Source organism: Zalophus californianus, chromosome 12 (genome assembly GCF_009762305.2).
Source record: "Zalophus californianus isolate mZalCal1 chromosome 12, mZalCal1.pri.v2, whole genome shotgun sequence".
In the NCBI taxonomy this organism is placed as follows: Eukaryota; Metazoa; Chordata; class Mammalia; order Carnivora; family Otariidae; genus Zalophus; species Zalophus californianus.
Window position 1 is genome coordinate 77,226,875 of NC_045606.1, and position 25,606 is coordinate 77,252,480.

Consider the following 25,606-nt stretch of genomic DNA (forward strand, 5'->3'; position numbering starts at 1 on the left):
ACGCACACACACACCACACAGCACAGACATAATTGTGTAAACATTCACAATTTCGACTAGCAAATAGCACTTATCTTAAGGAAACACCATTTATGAATAGAAGTAGGTTAGCAAAAAGTTTTCCCAGTATATTTATTTCTCACTCTCCATGAGAAAAATATATATATACAAAGTATCTTGACACTCTTTCATTACTAAATGAAGACAATGCTCATCCTACCCAGAATTTTTCATAATCATTATTCTATTCCAAAGACAAATATATGTTAAAGCATACCAATTACAAAAATAGAAAAACAAGTAACATAAATATTTTGTTTTTTAAACACCATATATACTGACATTTCAGGGGGGTACTCAGTTTCTACTGTGTCAAACGTTCAAACGAAACATGTTATTTGAGCGACTTTGTACAGAAATTTACTTCACATCTGCATAAGGGTAGCAGGGTCGTGGGCAGGGAGAGGGTTCGGACTGGCGGTCAGCAAGGCTGCACTACAGTTCTGATCCCATCAGACGAAGGGATTCTTTATTCACCGACTCCATCAGCTTAACTCTGGTGCTCCACATCAGAAACCTTGTATAACAAAACTTTTTGTGACTTTCATGATGTTCCACTGCCCATTCACTCATCTAGCTTTTGATGAGCTAAGAGTCTGTTCTAGGGGCATACAAACACGATCCTCCAAAGAGCTAAATTTCTAGTAGAAGGAGACACATGAGAGAAGTGAGTGTTACAACATAGTGGGTTGCAAAGGTACAGAGCCCCTAGAGGGTGACACCCTGGACTCCCAGGTTCTAGAAAGTTGCTAAAAGTGCCTACAAAGGACGGTGGTGGTAGTTATAAGCAATCTACCAAACACGTTACTTTGAAATGGCTTAACTGAACTGGAAAAAAATAGGGATCTTCATTTTTCCCCCAAAAAGAATCTGTAGGGAGAGTCCTATCCCTCAAGCCTAGTGCCTTCTTGGATTTCCCTTGGATTGGAAGGAACAGATGATGGGCAGGAACCAATCAGGAGTGCAAGAGAGGAGTCCGAGTTTCTCATTTGTCAGTGTAGCAATTTATGCTTCTTGGATTATGTAAAAGTGGGATATACCTAAACATGCAAATTCTAACAGCATAGTAGCCTTACTAACCTGAAGACTGTCAATTAATATGTAAAACTCAGATTTTTTTACAGTGAGAAGCCGAGGTTCACTGTTGCCACGAATAGGCAGTGCAAATGCTGTGCCACAAAATAAACAGAACTTTATTTTAAATCCTAATCAAGGCAAGCTTCAGCTTTTGGGACTGCATTAAACAGAATTATCTTCCTCCAAAGAACCAGATTTAAATGCAATAGAATTTGACGGGGCTGGTGAGAATGATTGGAAAGTTAGGCCTTCTAGCATTCTGCTTTCTTTAGAATCTCCAAGTGGTCATTTCCCTCAACTGAATTTCCTTATGTTGTTATTATGACCTTATACATCTTTTTACTACCGTTCTACACTAATGAATGCAAGGCTATACTTGGAAATACATGCCCACCTGTGAGGACAGAGCAAGGCACAAATCAGTTGAGACTTAAAAAGGGGTTCAAGTTTCCAGTAACTTTGACCAGGAACCCCACTGTGCTTAGTGGCGTGTGAGCAGTACTGTTACTTTCTAGACTCAGTCATTTGCCTTCGCTACAGTGATGCGAACAGGAGGCTGGTCTCTGGAGGAAACACGGAACAAGATTTCTCCTTCAAGCACTTGTAGCCCATTTCGATGTCACACTTATTTGTGTATGAAGGGCAGGTAAATGTGGGGCTCCTTTTAAACCCTCACCTTACCCAAGTATGAGTTATTTCACAGATATGTATAGGTTTTATGTTGTGTAACCGTGTTGAGTCAAAGCAAAATCAATTGAATAATACAAGCTATGTTTTCAATTATACTCTCACACATTTCTCTAAATAGATACCCACTTCTTACTTAACAAGCTCTGAACGGAACATCCACAAAAATTTATCAGAGCATAACTTTGTAATCACAGTGCGAAATTTATAGGATATAGTTTAGAAATATGATAATCAAATTTACAACAGAAAAAATTTAGGAGCCTGACCAAACTGAATTAAGCAAGCCCTTATTTTGTTTGTCAGTTGAAAACATAGCTCAGAATTTAAAACAGTATCTGAGAGAAGAGTGCAATTAAGGAAGGAAAATATAATAAGGCAGTATTTACTGAAAGTACTTAAACTCAGCTGTTAAAACAGGAAATGGAACTTACATCTTTAAGTAACCTTTGCAAGTTAAGTAGTGTCTTGGATTCAAGGTGTTTAAATTTTTGAAGTGTGGCTAATTTATAATAATATGTTCTAATATGTGAGTTCTATTGCAGTTACACAATTCATTGTTGCTTGTCAGTTTCAATATGAAGGGAAGGATAAAAGGGAAGGAAATCACCTCACTCTCCCCAGGAAAGGATGGCTTATCCATAACGCCCACAGCCCAGATAGAATGGCAATATGGATAAATAATTTTGTTCCATGCAGCTACAAGATCTATGTCTAGGTGATAGAGTTTAGTTGTTTGTTTCCCCTTTGGGCCAAATTTCATGTATTTGAGGGTGATTTGCCTAAATGGCAGTTTACATTTGTTCTTGATTCCAAAGAGCAATTTGGTTGGTTATCTATAGCTGATTTAATCAAAATGCATCATTGGAAAACATTCATTGTAACCATATTATATTTCACAAAGAGATGCTTTGCTGAGCTAGATTTTCATCATGCCCTAATTATCATTAGCCATCTGATCAGTCTTAGCTTCCTGTTAGGACTGAACGACCCCTTGCTTCATTTAGAAATGAACATTTATCTTATGAGAACAGTGGTGCCCTATCACAGGGCTCATCAGAATCACTATGGAGCTTTCTAAATAGATGGGCTAAGGTTGGCCCTGGACTAGAGGTAATGAGTAAAACACCCCTTTACCTCACTGTTATTTCCTTATTTACCTACGAGAGAGCACTCCAGTAAGCAGGCATTGCCTAGATTAATGGACAAGTAGCTTCTATGGCATGCCTATATAATTTCCCCTCCTGGAAGGTTTCAGTGGATTCCTGTAAGCTGGACTGAGTCCTGTCTTGGCATCTACATGCATTTTGTTGGTTCTGAAGAAATATCCCTATTTCAGTGAATACTGAAGATAGAACCTATGCAAGAGGAAAGAGAGGAAGGAGGGAAATTATTGAAAATCAAGGGTTTTTTCCTGGCCTATTAATTCTACACATACCCAATTCTTTTTTAGCCTCATCAGATCAGGAGAATCTGAGAAGCTAACAGGCTCCAGACATTTTACTGCCTTTATATTGATTCAACCAAGATAGCCCCCAGTGCTTCTCTTTTCATTTCTTTATAACTTGCTTTGCTACCTAGGTCCTTGTTACTTTTTGATGACTCTGCAGAAAGGAGGTAATAAAGTACAATATTTGCATGTTTAAGTATCACCATTCTTAGTTCCTTTCATTCATGATGAATGGAATGAAAATCATTTTACTTTTATATTTCAGTCAAAAATTCCCAATCTTGGTTGCATTTTCACTAATACTTATACTAATACTAATATTAATACTAGCAATACTTCTTGCTGTTATATGTCTCAAGGACTGATTTTTCAAAGAAGTCTTTCTGTGCATCATGTGGATTATAAATTTAGCCGTTTCATACTTTCACTAAATCATATGTGGAAAAATCTGCATTTAGAGTTTAGATTTTTCCCCAGAAAGACAGCATGTAGGAGAATGTGTAAAGGCTAGCTAAGTGTTCATCAGACCCATTTCCTCCTCTTCCTGGCAAATGTAGCTTGACTACCTATCTCAGTCTCCCTTGAAATTAGGTGCTGCCCTATGACGGAGTTCTAACCAGTGGAATGTGTGAGCAGCAGGGATGTGCCCAGCTGCTAAGGTGGGCCCACAGACAACCTGGCAGCTCCTTACTCCTTCCCTCAGCTGAATATCAATGCCTGCAAAGCTCTTCGAAACCATCATTGAAATAGGCACAGTCTAACCATCCAGGGACCCTGCCCCCACTCCACACATACACCTGCCTGGAACCACTTGGACTGTTTTCCCAAGGGAGAAATAAACTTCCATTGCGTGTAGGCCATTATACTTCTCGGAGCTCTATTTGTTATAGCACATAGCCTACCCCACCTAATACAGGGACCATATGATACTAAGAAATGAAAACAAAGATAATTAAACGATTTCATGTGCTTTTAATAAGGTGACTTTTTAATAAGCCCCAAGCTTTAATAGAGCCTAGGAACATGATATGCTTCTAGGTCCTCTGGTCCACGGTGGTATGAAAAAGAGTAGGAAATACGCCAGCCCCTGTGAACTTCTCAATGACATACTGCCTGCCAAGTCTCGGGAATAGAACAGATACAAAACTCCCCTAACCACATCTCTGTCTCCCACTGATGAGTTGAGGTCCAGCCTCCCAGGACACATCCAGGCCCAGAAGCTCCTGCTACTCTCCAGGGCCCACCTGGATGGAAGCAGGCTCCCCTCTTGCACCAAAGGACCAGAGAAGATGCTGCATGGGAAAATGCCATTCAGTCTTTGGGATAAAGTTGCACTGCGGTCCGAAATAGGAGTCACATGATTCCCGTGATGGGCTAATTGAACCGACCCTTAAGCCATTGTTTCACAAAAGTTGAACTAAAATTTGTTTAAGCTGATTATTTTTAATGTGAATTTTCAAAGCATTTTTAAACAAAACGGACTTACTGTTATTGCTGTCACGGCAGCTGCTTTTGTGGGGTTTTTGATTATTGTCGGAAAAAGCCAATATACGTTCATTTTGGGAAAGAGAATAAACTGTCATATCCTCCCCTTCAAAATAACCATGGGTAACTTTCCACGACCCCTTCTACACATCCACATGCTTTACTTTCACAAACGTGCCATCGTTACTTATATTCTGATTGCAATGAGCTTTTCATAAAAGCTAACTGAAATCTTCCCCATCACAGTGTATCCATATTATAGTATCATTGTTAAAAGATGAAAAAAAATTCAAGTGGATGATTATACCTTAATATAAGGAATCTGGTAGATACTTGCACTGCTTCCAATGTATTTGGCTTTTAAAATATATTGTAATGGACATCCTTAAATATTTCCTAGAAGGGGAATTCCTTAAAATCTGCCAATTTACACACGACAGCAAACTTTCCATTCAACCATTTAACACATGAGAACCAACTCTTATGCCAGGCACTATTCTGGAACTTGGGATTCAACAGTTGAAAAGAAAGAAGATAAAACCTCTCCCTCATAGCTCTCACACAATCGTATATGAGAGAGTTCATGTCCCTGAGCTCCATAAGACTGTAGGGGCTTTCAAAATCTTTGCTATTTTGGTAGGGGGAAAAACTAGTTATTTTGATGTTTTATTGCTGACATTGGTTGTTTTTATAATTGCTTACTGGTTATTTGTACTTAATGATCACAGGTTTTTTTTTTCATTAATTGCCTATGCCAGCCAGCACCTGTGCATGCTAGTGTAGGGCAATAATATTCACAGGAGAGAAGAATTACTTACAAATTCTATGGCCAGTTATGGATATTTGTTATGGAAATTTAGGCCTTTTAAAGCTGACCTTTAAAACAAATAATGTACAAATTTCCTTTTTGAAAATTCCCCAAATTGAATGATCTAAAAGATATAAAGATGGACTATTAGCCATGTAACTGGGGCTGGGGGGGAAACCCACTCTATTTCCTGATGTTACTTTTAAATTGTGTATGTGCACTTAAAAGAACTAATCTTTTGAAGTTAGAAATCTTTTAGTTAAGAATATCCATCAGCCTCTTACAAAAACTGCTCCCCTACAGAACAGGCCATCTTAAAATCACAACTGCATTTTCATTTTAGTTACAATGTATCATCTCTCTCTTTCATGAATAGAAAGGCATCGGGAGAAAACAATTCTTTAGGAAATATTCTTCTCAGAGTCCTGTCTGCTAGACTTGAAAAATGCTACCTCGTTATTTGCAATTTAGCACTCATCTTGCACATGTTGGTGATGAGGCTTCCTTCTCCCATCCCTGCAGGTCTTGTTGGTCACTAGTCAGGGATGGAGAGGCGAGAGGTGGTTCTGAGAGTGTCGGTTTGCTCAGGGTGGAATCTCTCTTCTGGTTCTCCATCCAGAGCTCCAGTTTCACCAGCAGCCCTGTGAGTCCTGCTGGGGATCTGCAGCAGGGTTCGTAGGGCAAGCGCTGTGACTGAGACATTCCCCATCTTCTCTGGCGTTTCTTCTAAACAAGTTAATGAATTTAAAGTGCCTAGCAATGCACTGCAAGGCCCACTGGATGCCTTCACAAACACTACACTTCGCTGTGTCTTCATGCTAGCTCACACTGGGAGCTTACCGTGCGCCAGGAACAAGACAGGTATGAACATCTCCCTGACGTTCTCTAAGGTGGTGCTGTTATATTCCCCCATTTTACACATAAGAGAAGGAAGCTTTGGGGCAGTCATAATTTATCTAAGATTGTCTAGGTAATAAATTACTGTACCTAAGAATTCTGACATGTAATTCTTTTTGCCTCTGACATTTTCTGTGGGCTGCATCTTTGTATCACCCCACAGAAAAGAACAAATATCTCAAAATGTTTTTCTCTCAGTAACATGCAGCTACTTTGATTTTCCTAAACCCCTGGATCTCTCCCTGCAGACCACAATACAGACCCCCCCAGTGATCTTACTGGCTGCCAGGAGATACCCTAGAAGGGATTGCATCTCCACACCGTAATGAAAAGAACCTGTCGGAAAACCTGTAGTGACACTTTAGTTTAAGAGCTGATCTTAAAGGTCTTTTACCGGTGTTAAGAGCTGAAATGTGTTCCCACCCAGCCAAATTCAGACACTGAGGTCCTAACTCCCAACACCTCAGAATGTGACTGTGTTTGCAGGTAGAGCCTTTAAAAGAGGTAATGAGGGTGAAATCAGGTCTTATGGGCGGGCTCTAATCCAGTGTGACTGGTGTCCTCACAAGAAAAGGAGATTAGGACACAGAGGCACACAGAGGAAAGACCATGTGAACACACGGAGGGAAGTTGACCATCGACAGGACAAGGAGAAAGGCCCTCAGAAGAGTTCAACCATGCAAATACCTTGATCGTGGACTTCTGGCCTCCAGAATCATGAGAAAATTAATTTCTGTTGGATAAGCCACCCAGTGTGTGGTACTTTGTCATGGCAGCCCCAGCAAACTAGTACAGATGGAGCTGGGTAATTACTAGTATCTGAAATTAAGAGCTTTCCAGATGATTTAAATTTCACTTTTAAAAATCAGAAATCTAGACCAGAAAAACAAATCGTTATACAGGCTACATCCAGTGAGAAGAATTTCAAGTGATTTCACAAATTATTTTATCATACTGGAATTTTATTGCCCCAAATGGAACTTGACTGAGAGGATCAGTGACTGGGGCCTTGACATCTTAAATTTTTCAGTTTAGCTTGACGACGCTTTGGGTGTTTGATCTGAGGGCAAATCGGAGATGCTTGGGGATTTCTTCACACAGCTAATAGACTACATTTACGATGGAAGAATGAAATTTGCAGATTCTCACTCACTTTGCTGTGTATGGACAAATGCAGTAGTCCTGAGAAATGACAGCAATGACTGCTGTTAAAATCAGAGAAAAATATGTGCATGACTAACAGAAAGAGAAATCGCAACACAGAGAGAGAAAACTGAAGAATGAAATAAACCTGTCCAAAGACATTAAAAAGGATTGTCTCTAACAAAAGTCCCTTTGATTTTCAATTCAATAAATATTTTTAAAGTGTATGCATGGTAGTATGGGGAAAATTAGAATTTAGAAATTAACCCTGACTCTGACCTCAAATATTTCTAGATGTGATATGAGAAAAAAGACACAGACACAAATAGCCATAATGTCATGTAGTCTTTGATAAAATCTGTAATGGAAATTAAAAATGTAATGAAATCACAGAGGATAGAGAAGGTCATTGGACAAGCTGGGGCATTGGACAAGACCCACTGGGAGAGACGGTTGTTTCTTTGGGGTCTGGAGGTTGTGTAGCGTTTACACAGGTGGGGTTGTAGAGGGAAGAGCTTGCTAGGCAGGCGGGTTAGCACAAGGGGAAACAGATGTTGCGGGAGAGTGCAAATCATGTTCAGCGAAAAAGTAGGAATCTGACCTGCTTACACAAGGGGAAGCATTGAGAAGACGGGACCATTGACCCTGCACTTGGAGTCAAAGGGCCTAGGTTTGAGTCCTGCGTTCCCCATTTACTAGATTTATGACCTCAATCTCCTTGAGCTTCAAATTCCTTGTCTGTGAAATGGAAATAATGACTCAAACCTCACCATTATGATTAAAATGGGGTGCCCCGTGTGAAATCTCCACCTAGCAGAGTCTGATATGCAATAAAATTTCTGCAAATGTTGGCTGAACCTAAGTCACGTGGGCTTGATTCTATAGAAAATGGACAGCCAGTAAGGTTTTTGAGCATGAAAGTGAGAGGACCAGAAGTAGGCATTGGGAAATTTCTCACAGTAGTGCTGTGCATATAGCCTGACTTCGAGGGCAGCCATTCCCACAGCTCTGGGGTGATAGGAGCCTGAAGAAGAGCTGCTTCACGGCGCGGGGGGGGGGGGTATGGAGGAGGGGGTAAGTACGAGTCTTCCAGGGCCAATGGGGCTGGGGTTCGCTCCCTGGGACATAGCTGTTCAGAGACTCAGGCTCCAGTTCTGTGGCTCTTTTCTCAAACAGTGGTGTGACTTCTACTGAGCTGTCTAACCTCAGTGGATTCCCAGTTTTCATATCTATGAAATGAAGAGGTTGGAAAAATCTCTAAGTATTCTTATAGCACTAAAATATCTCATGACTATTTGAATCCATAAAATCTGTTAAGCTCGTTAGATAGGAAAGCAAAGTGCCTAAGGGAGGTGGAGAAACAAGAGAGCAGAAAGCAAGAAGCTTTAAACATGAGTGAGCAAGTCAGAGGCTGATAGCATTGTGAGGAATATGGAAGAGAGGAAAATGAACAGGTTTGGGGGAGGATATGATGAATGTCATTTCTAACAGCTGAAAGGGCTTTCCTTCAAGGAATTAGCCTTGTGCCTTTAGGAGTATTCAACAAATTACTTACTTTGTATTGTCTCTCACACCATGTAAACATCGGATTTGAAAGCAAATATTTTTTCTTTACTTCATAGATTCTTTTCATCGGAGATTCAACCAACAGAGGAATAATGTACTATCTGATTGAAAGACTAAATGAAACCCTGCAGGAATGGCAGAAGGTGCACGGCATGAAATTCTATCACAACATCAACGGTGGGAAGACTTTGATCAGTTATTCCTACTATCCTCAGTTCTGGATAAGCCCTTCCTTGAGACCAACGTTTGAGAAAGCACTCGAACATCTCTTGCAAAGGTACAGTGGAACTATTATGGATGGCGTAATGCCACAATGGACTGACATTTTACTGGGGGCCATAATTGCTCCCTGTACATCAAATGTGCTGAAAAGCTTAAATCCCAAGTAATATGGATGAAAACAAGTTGGAAACGACAAGGAGGTCCGGTGATCAGATGCTAGCTATGGTTCAGTGAAATGTGAGGCACTGCTGAGAAAATGTTGAGCATCTGTTTCAAGGCAACATGTGTTGTTTTCCTTTCTGGATTTCAGATCCCGTCCCCTGGAGAACACGGGCCGGACGGTATTGGTCGTCGGTGGTGTTCAGTGGCTCAATTCTAATCACCTACAAATTATTCACAAGGTTTTGAAGAGGTAAGTTTCTGCAACAAGAATTGTCATTAGTATTCGAAGTGAAAAAGAAAAGTCACCTTTGAGGTGACTCAATTTTATCAAGATTTTATGGAAAGAGCAGCTTGTAATTTAGAACTACATACTTGAAGTCCAGTTTAAAATGTTTCAAAATACTTTTTGTATCCAATCACAAGAGAACTCTTCGGTATCCACATTTATATTTACTACAGGTAAAAAACACACCCACTGACACATAAAACTCTGTCTACAAAAAAAAAAAAAAAGAAAAACCAAAACCCTAAAATATACCAAATCTATAAAATGAGAATTTAGTCTTATATGCCAATTATCACATCCTAAAAGAATTCCATTGTATTTGTTTATGTAAGCACAAACACCAAGAAATGTAATCAAAGTTTATGACCTCAGAATTCTGATTATTTCTCAGGGAAAATTTACTCAATATCCTTGTGATCATCAAAACTTTGGGAATTGGATTTCATCTCCCAGTGGATGGATTGCATTTCTTGACACAGGTAGGCCCATTTCCTCCAGGCTGCATGAACTTTATGGTTCCTATAAGGATCTTTGCTGATGTCTGAAAAAGGACCTACAAGGCACTATATAAGATTTAGCCACGTTCATAAAAATCAAAGGAGATAATGTACTTAAGGATTAGGATTTCAAATCAGTTATACTTACTTATTCCTGGAAATAAGGCGACCATATCCCATTAACATGTTGTGAATAATGCCTTGAGCTATAAGAAAAGAAAGGGGATGCCATGCTATGAAAAAATAAAGAACTGAGGCCTGGATGAGAAAGATTAATCTTTAAGTATCCCCTTACCCCACTAACATTTCATACACCTTTAAAGACTCATGCTGAAACCACTAATGAACTTGTTGGTATCAATGAGTACTTTGGGAAAGCGTGGCTTTTTTGAAGATGATTTCTGACTGATTGCTTTAAAAAAAAAAAAGTCTTTGAAGTAGTATCATTAGTTTTCCCTTTGCTTGGATATTCAGGAATGGGAGGAGTTAGAGGCCTCCGACCAGTTCTTACAGAAAAGAGTAAAGTGGTCTCAGCACTGAATAGAAGTCTCAGAAAAGAAAAGAAAGGCAGCTGCTCTTGTTCGAGTAAGGAGAGTTCACGGGCCACAGGGACTGTGTGCTTGCTCCAGGGAGCCCCGGGGGAGACTGGAAGCTGTCCATTTACTGTATAAATCGAGTGAGATTTCTGTGTGTGTGTGTGTGTGTGTGTGTGTGTGTGTGTGTGTGTGTGTGTGTGTTATGTTGAGCCCTCTTAGCTTTCCCCGGAACAGATGACACGATCCCCTCGCCTTCTCAAAACTTTGCCCGCCTCAGTGCCAGATCGCTGATGCAAAATCAGGAGAAGTGGTAGAATGTGGCCTAAGTCAAGTCTCCAAATTCAGCCTCTTAGGGGGAGTGTGGGGAGGGGAAGGTCACTTAAGACGAGTTGAGGTATTTAGCATCTGGGGCAGCTGAAGGGTTGGAGGCTGTTGGGGATTAAACGAGAGCTCTTTTGATAATGGTTTTGCGTTGAATCTCCTTGACTGTTATTTAAAGTCTACAGTCAAGGTTACAGTTCCTTCTGGAGGACTCTGCTTTGAACCCCCACTTTACCCCTTGCAGGAACTGGAGTACTTGTGACCCTTACTTATATTTAGGTTCCAAACTCAAAATCAATTCATGTCAGCAGATAGCAAACATTTCTACAACACTTTTATGCGCCAGATCCTGTGTTGAATAGTATGCCTCCCACCGTGGCTTTAATGATCCTCATCAGTCTTCTCAAATGGAATGAAGACAAAAGGAGGGGAGAGTTGGAGGGGAAAGAATAGAACATGCCAGGCTCTCAGTCACATCCAGATCTTTGAAGTCACTGTTCCCTCTTCGTGGAGCCCGCTCGCCCACCACCTCTTCACCTGAACAACTTCCAGTTACCCTTCCAGTGTTAGTTTACCACTAGGCAGACTTAATTGTCACACTAGACTCCATTGGCTGCTCCTGCCAGGAGCTCCTATAATAGGGCCATGGGTCTTTGTTTATGTCTCTCAACAGATACAATCCTTGGTTGTCTGTCTCCCCTGCTAGGCTAATTTCTGTGAGAGCAAGGACTGGGGAGCGAGGGCTGCATTGCTCACTCTGGTACCCCGAATGCAATACACAACTCTCAGCACATAGTAGAATCTCAAAAAATATCTCACACAAGAATGAGTGAGTGATACTTCATATGATTTGGCTCCTCCCAGATCACCTCTTCAAGACTGAGACATTCATTTACCTGGGCCACTGGGAGTGTGGCCCAGTAAGGACTCCCACCTGACTCTAGCCAGGAATTGCCTTTTGCTGCCCAGGCCTGACTTGCCAGTGTAGGAGTACCAAGATTTAGCCCCCTTTCCCTAATTTGAGCCACCTTGGAGGGACCAGGCCAGCTCTAGAACTCCCGGGGGATCCACAAAAACCTCTCTTAGAACTACATCACTTCCTTAGGGGTGTTGATCCCCAAAACACTCTCCCGTCAGCCTCCTGCAGGCAAATTCCCATCTCAGGAATCTGCTTTCCAGAGAACCAACCTTCCTCTAGAAAACTCTCATTAGAAACTGCTTACTGTAAAGTTCCATATAGCTTTCATAGCTAGACATATTAAAGTTGAGAAAATACTTGTAACTGGACAAGAAGTCTACAAACAATATTGAACATCATTGTTCACATGATGGCATAAACCAAATTCACATATGTTCCTTTCCCCTAGATTTCTTCTTTAGGAATTTTTCTATTCACTACTTTCATTTGGGGGGGAACACTCTTCTTGAAGATAGGTATGCTAACACAGTGGAGAAAACAGAAAATTAGATATATTTGTACTGCTTCTTTTACCTTGCAGTTGGATCAACAAAAGCAAGTGATTTTCATTTTCTTTTTTTTTAAAGATTTTATTTATTTATTTGACACACACACAGAGAGAGAAGAGAGCACAAGCAGGGAGACTAGAGGGAGAGGGGGAAGCAGGCTCCCCATTGAGCAAGGAGCCTGATGTGGGACTCAATCCCAGGACCCTGGGATCATGACCTGAGCCGAAGGCAGACACTTAACCAACTGAGCCACCCAAGCGCCCCCATGATATGCTTTTTCAGCTGAAAAATGAGAAGCATTTTTATCCTTTAGAAAAGGCAAGAGCGGGTCCCTTCCTCTGTCAGTTTAGGTTCTCCAAGAAACCGACAGCAGACAGAATTAGCAGAGGAAGGGGGTTTATTAGGGAGAATGTCTGGAAAGGATAAAGGGAAGGGTGCTGAGGAGGCAGGAAGAGTTTCAGGCCCCAGCACCTAATGCATATCACTCAATCTTGCACCAAATATTTTTGGAGTACCTACTATATATTGGGCACTACTGGGCACTGTGGTTGGCTGTAATTGTTTGATGAAGGATGGATGAGGTAGGAAGTCTCAGACTACAGGTCAGTCTGGGAAAGTCTGAGAAAGTACTAGTCAAGTTGATGAGAAATACCAGAGCTAGAGTAGTTAGTGGAGGGGTCCCTCCTATCAACAGTGGACCTGAATTAGACTTTCTGCCAAGCACCATCATTGCTTTGGACATGGTTGGGGAGGGAGGGAAGAATATGATCCTGAGAAGCAGCAGCTGGAGCTTTCACTCACTTCTGCTGTTCCCTGAACAGCTCCTTCTCTGTTGCCTTCTCTGTTGCCCCACCGCCATCAGGCAAACCTCACGCTGCTCTGGAACTCCTTCCTGAAGCCTCACTGTCTAGCTGTCCCCCTGCCCCACTGAGCTATTCCCTCTTCCCTACTAGCCCTGAGGCTAGGATATTTACATCCAATAAAGGTCTTAGTAAATGTTTATAAATCTGTTTCTCCTATTACAATGCAATGTCTTAGGAGCAGGGGCCATGATTTATTTATCCTTGTATTATCCCTTAGCACAGAGCTAAGCACAGAACAGATACTAATTAATATTCAAATGACTAAATGATTAAGAATCTAAATAGATGGAGATAGCCTTTGTGATGTTCAAAATTTGACTTTTAAAGTGAGAATTTTAAATATTTCAATGAACCTTTGTGGAAAATAAACCTAATTACTTTTCACAGAAGGAAAAGTTCCAAACTGTGTATCATTCCAGATATTTATGTGTTGCCATTTTATATATACATAAATGTTTGTACTTATATTTTGAGTAAAAAACTGACAACACATCTTTGTTTAAGAAATGTGTGTGAAATTATTTTTCTTGCAGTGGGACCAATCTGTAAAAACGATGATATTCACATGATTTCTATCTGAGTTATTAAATCATAAAACAATTCTCTTAATAAAAATTCTCATTCTAATTGAATTTAAATAAAAAAAATTCCCATTCTTCTCCGTTGCAATACAGAGTGAAGTTCAGAACTTATGGAAAGAAAATGTGATTATTCTGGATGCTGCAAAAACATATGGCTATGAAGTGGTTGACACATTTACTATAACAATGGGGCGATACAAGGAGTTTTTGCAGGGGACATGTGGATGCCATTTTCATGAGGTATTTATGCTGGCTCTTTATTTATTGTAGCTTTTGATTTTTTAAATTTCTCATTATATCTTTAATTTCATTGTCAGTGTTATTTTGTTTTAAAAAACTATGTCAGGAGGCGATCAAATGAGGTATTCAACGTCACTCAGCCAAAACATGTAGCAATCACAACTGGAGGCTCTAAAAAATAAGAAGTTAAAAAAGAATTAGTTTTTATGTAGACACTTAAAAACTAGGATCACCGGTCAAAAGGATGGAAACCTGGAGAACACTTGCCTTATCTAATAGACTCTGAACCCTTCCCTCAGAAATTGTGGCCAAAGAAGGTAGCAAGTCTTTGGTGGAGCTTGAAAATCAAGACAATTTAAGGTGCTAAACTCATGAATGACCTTCCTCCATGGTTTATCCAATGCATTAAACAGGTGGATCTGTGTTTTGAGTAGCCCCCAACACCCCGTGGTGAAAATGATTTTATCTGTAGTCAGTAATATAATAGGCTAAGCTGATAAGGTGATAGCAGAAAATAATTTTATCCTTCCCCCAGCCACCTTAAAGCTGATCTATAGCCACAGTGTCTCATACCAATTCTAATGCTCCGCAAACCCCAAAGGACACATGTCCACCTCTCAAAGTTGGTCTCTTGAAGGCCCCTCCACTTGGCTTGAAGCAAGGGTGAAGCCACTCTCTATGAGGGAGGAACACCACCAAGCCTTTGGACAACATCTCAAATTGAAATTCTCTCTCTTCCTTCATCTTCATTCTCCTCTTTTAATGAGACAAAGGTTTGCAAGCTGGATTTTATCCACACTTTTTCAAGTTTTGCATACATTGTGCAGACATTTCTTTGATATATGAGGTTACTTGGCTCCTGTTGTTTGCTCTAGATCTCAGAAAATTCTGCTGAAACTGCAATGGAAAATGTCTCATTTGATCATTCTGTCAGATATGGGTTCACTCCTTTTTTCTCAAATGTACCTCTCCCCCTTGTAAACCAGAAGGCAGTCATTGGGTTAAGTAGGGAAATGACAACTAAAGGATTCTTGGATCCTGTTTTTCAGCCCTAAAATGATGGTCAGAATCCATTTTGGTCCTCAGGTTTTTCTGGCTACCCAAAAGTTATTGACACTGTATTGGTTCTTCTAAATACTCTATGTTATGTTTTTTATATGTAATTGTGTATGACAAATGCATCTGCATCTCAGGGAAGTGAGAGCCCGCACCCACCGTGGACAGCAGGGCATTTTCAGTTTTGATCTAGTAACTTGAAGCTTGGCCGTGCTGTTGCAGAGAGCTTCTACACTGTAGGAGACTGTGTGTCTATTTCTTTCTTTCACAAAAAAATAGAACACCCTTTGAGTTCCTATCCGATTTGCAAAAAGTCAAGACTTAGGAACACAAGAGCAGGTAGCCTGGAAGAAGAAGAAATAATCTTGCCGCTGAGCCATCCCAGTACCAGAGTTGGCTGCGAAAACTGGTCGGAGGTTGCCAAAACCCACATAAAATGGGGACTTTGAAAGACAACATACAGATCGGGTTTTTGCCTCTTTTAGAAAAGGTTTGTTTATTTACTTATTTTTATATAATGTGTCTTCAATTAGTATTTTTGGGGAGGGTATCTGTTTTTCTTTTTCATCTTTAGTCCCTCTGGAAGCCTAAAAAGGAGAAGTCTTCCAAAGGATTTCCAGCATGGCTCCAATTAAAAACAGAAGATACCCTTCCCACACAATTGCATTACATGTATCTCCTGCCGCAGCATTAACCAGTGACACCAATGGTCATGGAATTTGAGAACTACAACAAAGACTCTTTGAACCACCAGAACTAGAATATCGGCTTCTAAAGATTACTAATAAAATTATCTTTAATTTGCATAACAATGATTTAAGATGTCACTTACTTGACTTTTTAATTATGTGCAATGATCATATACAAATTGCTTTTTAAGCCCTATTTCTAACGTGTGTTGACTTGGCAAGCTACCTAGGTATCGTCCAAATTATCTCAGTTGATTCTGGAGCAGTGTTATCCATGTTGAAGTTTTCTTGTTTGAGCTAAAATACTTCTGAGAGCATTTGCCTTTCCAGTTACACCACAGAATGATAAGATCATCTTTCTCAACTGGCTCTCTTCATCACAAAGTCTCTGACCCGTTCGTCACTTAAGCATATTGTTACTTAAGTCTTGAACAATATGCACTATTTGTACCTCAGGAAGTTTCTAGTGCTGACACTGATGTTTTATGATCTTTCCAAACTCTCACCCAACATCTTAAATCACTGTGAGCTTACTATAAAAATTCAAGAAAACCTAAAGGCCCTCGCAAAAGATGATTTGATGATTAATGTAGCAAGCCAGGGAAAAGTAGGTTATTGATCTCATGCAAAACATATTAAAGGGCAGAAATTTGTTAATAATAACCATTTTTTGCCTCTATGCTCATCTTCTGAGCTGGCAAAGCGATTTGTCATACAGTAATAGCAAGAATTGAAATCAGCTGTGCGAGAACCGTAAGAATTTGAGGTTGGGAGCTTTGTATCTTCTGGTGTTCAATCAAACCATTCCCACAATAGCTTCACACATACCTGAGAAGGATTGCCATAATCATTACAGTAAGATCTTGATGTGTCCTCTTTGATTTGTGGTGGGAATTCTATCATAGACATAACAAACCTGCTTCAATGGGCTGGTGTCGCCATAGGTAAGATGAGAGGTCTTGGGGGCACCTCTTTCATCTGTCAAGGCACCGAGAGAGAGAATATGTTGCCACCATGAATCTATAAACAATTTCCCAACTGGTGTGCATCAGTTTTGACTATAATGTTCCTGCTGATTAGAAAAGCAGGTGTTTCTCTTCATGGGCAGAAATGGAATTTTGTTTTCCCAATGTTTATGCAGGACAACAAACAGGATCCAGGTAGCTTTTGCCCAAGAGTGGTTTTGGATAGTGCCTTTAGTTATGTGGCAAACATCTACTATGAGCAAGCCAAAACCTGGGAAGGATACAAAAATATTATCGGCCCAGACCTGGCTGCAGGAGGGGCAAATCCACAGCTGTTTCGTGATTATTAATTAGTCTAATCAGCTGTATAAACCTTACATGAGATCTCTGTTTTCTGGCAGGTGTACAGCTTTTGACTCAGTCCAAAGGAAAAAAAAATCCCTCTGGCATTACTACCCAGCTCTAATAACACCAAGTTTCCTTTGATTCTGGCACCACGGAAAGAAGAAAGGATTTTCAATTCCTTGTCAGAGATGATTTCCCATTATTGTTAGATCTTCATCTTATACTCTTTATTATTTAATTTTAATTATGTAAACAAAAGCTTAGCTGACCTAGAAAAGTTTTCCTTCTATGTGATGGGCTTGAAGTTTTTCCCTTTCTCCTTCAAACTTTAAAAGTTTGTCATAAACACAATGAAGAAAAAAGCCTTTAAATTCACCTATCTAAAACACTGAGGTAATGACTTTCAGAGAAAAAGGAACTGATCCAAATATAGATAGCTTAGATAGCAGATCCCAGAATTTATCAGCATGGCTATTTTTAATAAATTAGTAATGGCAATTTAATTCAACAAAGATTTGAGTGTCTATATGAACGCTGTACTAACTACTGTAAAAGGAGCTAGGAAAACATTTTTTCAGGTTCCCTTGAGTATCTCAAACTCAACATATCCCCAGCATGCAATTCTGTATATTGTAGAACATCAGTTAAAATCAGGGCCTGGGAAAGTGGGCTAGGGCCAGATCATGGTAAGAGCTTAGACTTCATCCTATAGGTCGTGGAGAGCCAATGAAAGATTTGATAGAGAAGTGAAATGGTGACATCTTTGCCTCAGATAGGTAAGTCTGATAACATTAAGGGGGGGAGATGGGAAAAGGGCTGAGTTTGGGAGAGAAGTCAGGAGACATTTTCAGAAGTCAGGTGAGAGATGATAAAAGCTTGCCCAAACCAGGACAGAGACTGCAAGTATAAGGGAGAAGGAGGCAAATACAAGCCCTATTTTTAAAAGTAAAATCTGTAGATCTTATCTGAAGCATGGGGGTGTCGAAAGAATCAAAGACGACTCCTAACTTGGGTGATGGATTAGAGCTGAACCAGCAATTGAGTCAGAGAATGGCTGAGAAGGTACCGGCTCAGGGAAAAGATGATTCCGTTTTGAACATGTTGTGTTTGAGATGCCTGTAGGACATCCAGGTGGAGATATATCTCACAGGCGGTTGGCTCTACAAGTCTGAAGCTCGGAGGAGCAGGGTGCGGCTAGAGATAAAAGGTTGGAAGTCATCAGAAAACAGGCAACAGTTGCAACAATGAAAGTAGATCATCCAGAGAAAGTGAGTAGAGTAAGAGGAGCTGAGGAAGGAACTCTTGGAGACATCAATATTTAAGCAAAGTTCGCAGAAATAGGAGCATTTGAATTTAGAGAATAAACTGATAGAGGAAAACTCTAGTAGAGTGTGGTTATCATATAAATTTCAGTAAAAATACTGGGGGCATGAATTAAACTACAATAGATTGAAGAGGTATAAGAAATGAGAAAAGGAGGTTGGTAAAGCCTTCCAACAAGTGAAAATAAGAATAAAGGAAAGATACTGGATTTAGAAAAGAAAGTGGTCTAGGAGCAGCTTATAGGAGGAACTACTTTTTGTGTTTATGGGCAGAAAGGGAATAATCAATACTAAGGGATACATAAGGAAAACAGGAGGGCATAAGAGGAAGGTCCTTGATCATGTGGAGGAGGATCAGGTCAAGGACACTGTAAATAGTTGGTAGGGTGCTGGTAAATGAATGAGGTTGGCTGCAGGTTTCTTCTTCCCTAGCATTTACTTGCCCTAGACTTCTGCAATATTTTCATCTTGGAAGCTTCACTTTCAATTACTCGAATTCACGTTCCGACCAGGATGTTTCTGTGGTTCCAATCCAATGTTGTCATTTAAAATGTCTCAATGGCCTTATCACTAAAGAGGAGTCACAGGAACTTTCACTGCCTACCATTCTTAAACCGCTTCCAGGGGAAAGTGATCCTAGACAGTTTTTTCTGTGCAAAAAATAATTAACGCTCAGTCCACTGTCTGCAAGAATTCTAGCTTTTTCTGCCAGATGATCAGATTACAAATCAATGCCTGCTGAGAATGAATTCATGAGCCCCAAGGAAGCCCAGCCTTTTCTGAGATGGTTTGGTACAAGATCCTGTTCCAAAGGGAGCATCTTTTGTTGAATGGTGGTAACACCAACTATATCAGGCTCTCTATCTTAAGAAGGATAATTAAATGAAAGATGAGCAGAGTGTCAGTCACTCCATGCTAACTAGTATGATGACCCCAAGAGGCAGCTGTACACACCAGCCTCTGCAGTACCAATGCCTAGGATGTCAGTATGCCTAAGGAAGAGATGTCAATCCATAAGTATCTCATGTTTTTTGCAATAAACCCTCATTTCAGGGGGTTTACTACCAAGGTTAAAGAGTCAAGCTAGGATGGACTATTTACTGTCTTGATTAGCATTCCCTACTTCATGTTTTGATGTTCTAGCCTAGTGAAAACAGGATCTGTGGTTTGGGAAATTCTGTATACTCCTCTACTGTAAAGATTCTCAAATAATATTAGTATTTTAAATGATCCAAAAAGCCCTTATGGCAAAGAAACTATTTAGCTTCGTTTGACCCAGTTTTTCCCAAACGTTTTTTGACCACAGAACCACTTTCCTTTTTTTAATAACAACTATTAACACCTCACTAAACACACTTTGGAAAAACTATCATAGAGGATAAGGTCAAAAATCATGCAGGGAGTACAGATTAAATGTGGCAGAATGACCACAAGCATTTATCTTCTCTTCCACTTGAAACTCCACCAAAAGACTTTAGAGACATGAAGCTATTCACCACCGCTCCCCACTAAAAAAAAAAAAAAAAAAAAAGAATAAGAAATAACTCATAACAGACAAGAACTCCGAATTCATTCTAAGAAGTTTAACTTAGCCTACAAAGGAAATTACAATGTAAAATGAGAGAGGGGAGAATCACCAATTAAGAGGTGAAGCACACTTGCCCACAGATCGTCCCAATGGCCCAGGCCTGAAGGAGGTAGGTGTGGAAGAAGGCAGGCTGAGACACACGTCAGAAAGTCTGTATGCAAAATTGGTGGACCCCTCACCCCACCACATGCAGCCTACGTCCATGTATACGATGTCTTTAAAAATTGAACATCAGAGATGGACTCAGAAAGACAGGTACAGAAAAGAACAAATTAATCTAGAGGCTGACATCAGAAAAATGAAAGAGAAAGTTGGCACCTGAAGGGCGGAGCCCCTAAACTTCTCTCCAGACCCTCTGGAATACCAGCAGACCAGCAGACGGGCATGCACCACCTCAGACAAGCGGCTAGACGGCTCTTCTGACAAGAATTGAGTGGCCCAGTGGAGGCGCTCCTTTCAAAGGCCCCAGTAGTGCTGATCGAATTCCTACAGTGAAGCCAGCAGATGGAATGTCACTCCACACAAATTCTTTCTAAGTGACATTTTAGTGTCATACGCTTAAATAAAACTAAGTTCCAGAGAAATAGATGGAAACAGATACCTGTGAATGAAGGTCAAAATAGATTCCAAGACCCAAAATGTACATGGAAATAGATCAGCGTGGGAACTTAGCTTATAAGCCACTGGACTAATGAAGGTCATTCAAATAATATCAAGAATTCAGTGACATGAATATCCAGCCACTTTGAAAACGGAGTTTAAAAATGTGACTGAGTCTCTGGAGAGGAGTACAAGATAGAACCACAATTTCACTGGAAATGGTAAACTATAGCTCCTTATAATCAATCTCCCCACCTCAGAGCAGAATTTGTTCCCAGAGCTGGAAACTGAGGTCTGTCTATGGGGCAAGAGTTAAAAAGACTCAGCTGTCAGAGTAAGAAGGCTTGGAGATTTGGAGGTAGGGGAAGAGACCAAGACATTGCAAATCTGGAAACACCAAAAGCAAAAAACAATTCCTCATTCCTAAAGAAAATTTTAGTCTTGCCTTCTAATCCTCAGCATCTTTGACCCATTCAGAAGTTGGACTCCCTTCAATCAAAACATAGCTTATTTCATGTGGCCATGATTAAATATTGGGGTGGGCGATAGATGAAAAAAAATCATTATTATCTGTAAAAATTGCATAATTTCCTGAAATGGAACTGTGAATTATAAGGACGGGCTTCTAGCTGTTGTTTGTTGCTTTATTTTTATTCCATTTCTGTGAATTCTTGGGCTACTTTTTCAGCTGGTTATAAATTTGGTGACTGGATCTTGGATTGAATGTCATGTCTGCAGAATGACTATACCAAATAAAAAGTACTTCAATCATATACATTTATCTTAAAAGACCACACTAGCACATTTTGGTCAATGTCAGGTTTTCCAACCTTGGAAAGAAAGCCGTTACCCTCATTCCTCTTCCAATCCCATCCATGTCTGTGAAACACGTTTATAATCAGAACATCCCCCTTAATCCAGTCTAGAGAGATTTTGGAACACTTGCACCACTGAAAATTGTTTTCTATTTTGTTCTGTGGATCTGGAACCACATCAGAAGTTCCTTGGGTGTTATTCAGGTTAAGATCAGTTTTAGGAAAGGTATTTGCTTCTAATATGCCTGACACTTTTCCAATGCACCAAGCTTTCCCTTTTTGTACTGACTTTTTTGCAAGTTCAAAGTTATTTTAGATGCAGCAATTAACTGACATGGTAATATACTCATTCTGATTAATATTTATGTGAAACCAATTTTGAGTGTTAAAGTTATATGCATTTAAAAGTAAAAGTTGCAATGGGAGTTTTATTGTGTAATTTATAACAGTTTTTCATTCGTTTGGCTAGTCCTACAATAGCCAGAGGACAAAGACAGTCAAGTTGAATCGTAGCCATTTGTATGCCTTCTATAATGCCTGTGTGTCCAAGTCTTTAATTACATGGAGATGTGGAAAGATCTACAATCATAAACTGGGAGGTCTCTTAGCATATAAGAAACCTATAAAAAGGTAAAAGTTACTTCTTCATACCTAAGCACAGAATTTTAATTCTTGTTGCACTGACTCACAGAAAAATGTGATCATCTACATATTCTGTTATCATGACAGCACTTGATTCCAGCACCAAAATTACTCCTTTCTAAGTTTCTATAATTAATATATTAATACTATGTTATTGTTCTGAAACACCGTAATCTTTACTTGAAAGTCTATTCCTACATGTAACTTAATCTAAATGTGAACACTGCCATGAGAAAAATAATTTTTATTACACTTGTGATTAGAGAATGATGTTGATCTAACCATGTTATCAGACTTCATGAAGACCAATTATCCTTCACTCTTGTTTCCTAATTTTAAGTATAATTTGACAGGTAAACGCATAAAAAGAAAATAAACAGCAACACACACACAAAGCTAAAGACAGTGTTACTTTGGATTATTTTCCAGTGTCAAAAGATTTGTCATTGAACATTTGTGTGTGGAGTAATGTAAACAGTTGCCAAATCACATTATGTATGTATCATTTAATTGTATGGAATAGTTTCTTATCCCTCTGGATAGAAATGTCTCTTTCTCAGAGTTTGAGTCATATGCACCCAAATTTAAGGAAGCATTTGACAGCATCAAACAGTTAGAATTTGTCTCTGTTTGAGATGATCACCATGCAGAAACATCTAGAGTCTTGTCTTCAGTTAAAGGTCTATGTTTTCTAATAGCTCACTTTTGTTGTTTACTATTATTTTTTCCAATAGCTCACTTTTGTTGTTTACCATTATTATTACTACTATGCCCCAGAAGTAACCTAACATTTGTCTTGCTAACATCTCTTTCAAAGCCACATTCCACTTGACACTTTAGTTGGATTTTAATAATCCCAAATGGTCCTCTGATTTTTGGAAAGGACCCAAATGGGCACATTTCCACACAAGAGATCAAAGGAAAGAAGCAATTAGCTCTTTATTGTACAGGTATCAAACATCTTTCATTTGCATAACATTTCCAAGCCTAAAAATTGTAACTAAGTCCTTTTCCTTCACTTTAGAGCCTGTAAGAGTAGGTAAAATAAAGTAATACTTTGAAACTTGGAGATAGCAGCTTGGCAGCAATGCCAGATACTGAATTTAACAAATAAGTTCAAAGAAATAATAGCTCTGTGAGCAGATGATCATGCCCACCATAAATTAACACTAAGTAATTTATGAAGGAACTATTCATTACACGGAAACAACATGGTGCCTGACCTTGGGGAGTTAGTCTCAGACAATGTCTTTGAAGTCATTTCATTCTTGTTCTTACTTCAAGTATCTTAGACATGTGTCTTTATATAGCCCCCTTGAGGGTAGAGACCATGTCTGAATTACTCCATGTGTTTCCTGGCAGAGAACTCTGAAGATTGAAAGTTGGATATTATGTAGAAAAAAATAAATCATTAAGTCATCAATAACTCATTTTAATTTTATAAGATATGGCATCATTTTTTTCTCTTCTGCTGCTTTTCTATTGTAAAAAGATTACATGAACTCTTGCTAGCTGTAAAAATGTAAAAATAAGTATATACAATAAAAACAAAAAAATTCCTGCCTTTAGGGGTGCCTGCATGGCTTGGTCAGTGGAGCGGGCAACTCTTGATCTCAGAGTCCTGGGTTCAAGCCCCACATTGGGTGTAGAGATTATTAAAAATAAAATCTTAAAAAAAATTCCTTGGGTGCCTGGGTGGCTCAGTCAGGGAAGCGTCTGGCTCTTGATTTCTGCTCAGGTCATGATCTCAGGGTTGTGACATCGAGCCTTTCGTTGGGCTCTGTGCTGGGTGTGGAGCCTGTTTAAGATTCTCGCTCTCCCTCTCCTTCTGCCCCTCCCCACCCTCACACACATGTGTGCTTGCTCACTCACTCTCTTAAAAAAAAAAAAAAGAAAGAGAGAGAGAGAGAAAATTTCTGCCTTTTTATCATATGTACCCATTAATTTTCACTCCCTTCCCCATTGGAGATTCTATTAGCAGTTTGATACATAGCTCCATTTTAAACATACACTCTTGATTTTATTTCCAAGTAATTAAAACCCTTAGGCTGTCGACATTTATGATCACTAGAGCCATATAACACTGGGCTTTATTTAGAACTACCTTATTGCTCCATAAACATTTTTAGGGAAGAGTAGCAGTTCATGAAATGCACTTTAATGTAGTACAAACATTCCTATTTTTTCTATCACAGTATTGAATTCTGCTTGTACTTGGCTTATGCAACCAACAAATTGGGTCTATGGTAGGCTGATGGTAGACTCAATTAATATCACTGAGTGAACATCTGGTATTGAAAAATCCTGCACCATCACTGTTTTTTTTTTCCCCCTTCCCAAATGGTCTTGATTATTTTCTTACATTGATTCTTCAAGATGTATTTTAGGATTTCTTTGTCATGTCCCCCCAAATCCTGTTGTGATTACAGTTGGAATAGCATTTTAATTAACCTGGGAGGATTTGACACGGTATGTCTTTCCATTTGTTAATGTTTTCCTTTTATTAAACTTTGTGTTTTCTTCACCTGCATAATTGCTTAACTGAATGAAATTGTTTTCACATTGTAATGGGATCCTTTCTCTAATATATTTCTTATTAATTATTGATAGAATATAGAAATGCTATATAATTTGTGAATATTAACTTTATAATATCTCATTATTTTTCAGTAACTTCCTTTGGGTTTTCAAGGTAAACAATCATATAGTTATAAATAATTCTTGGGCAATTTCCTATAACAAAATGTTTCATAACACTAAAGCTTGTATTCCTGAAATAAATTACATGTGCTGGTGGTACAGCACATAATACTGCTGGATTTTTTTTAAAGGCTCCCAGATTCCATTGACAATAGCATTTGGGAGGACTTTTAACATCTCTATTTTGACAAATCAAAATTGAAGTAATTCTTTCTGTGTAGGTTTGTCACCTTTCAGGAGTCAGTATCAGGGTAAAACTGGCCTCACCAAGGAATTAAGACACTTAGCTAGCATCTTTGATTATTTCCTGAAAAATAGGTTTCAAAGGAAACTAACTGAATTAAGTGTTGTTGGGCCAAGCCCTGGGATAGATGTGTAGGAATCAATCTTCAGTAGCATACGCCAGCACTAGCATTATGAGAGGCATTAGGCTGGCCCTCAGAAGCTGGCAGAGACCCCATCATCCCATCTTCCTTTCTCAGAGACCACCTGAGTGGTTTAAAAATAGAAATACATTATCAACCTTCCCATGTGAT

At 39.4% G+C, this 25,606-nt stretch overlaps 1 protein-coding gene across 5 annotated transcripts in view; it reads left to right on the plus strand.

The window, feature by feature from the left end:
- The window catches only part of CPED1 (cadherin like and PC-esterase domain containing 1), a 269,698-nt gene that overhangs the window by 239,733 nt on the left and 4,359 nt on the right, over positions 1-25,606 (plus strand). For 3 of the 5 annotated variants that reach the window (XM_027574292.2, XM_027574293.2, XM_027574294.2), the window contains 4 exons: positions 9,230-9,450; positions 9,706-9,807; positions 10,235-10,322; positions 14,202-14,348. In XM_027574292.2, the coding sequence (XP_027430093.2) occupies positions 9,230-9,450; positions 9,706-9,807; positions 10,235-10,322; positions 14,202-14,348 (558 nt within the window). Of the gene's footprint in view, positions 1-9,229; positions 9,451-9,705; positions 9,808-10,234; positions 10,323-14,201; positions 14,349-15,683; positions 15,895-15,978; positions 16,196-25,606 lie in introns of those variants that run through there. The other 2 variants (XR_003516535.2, XR_003516534.2) reach the window with 2 other exon arrangements.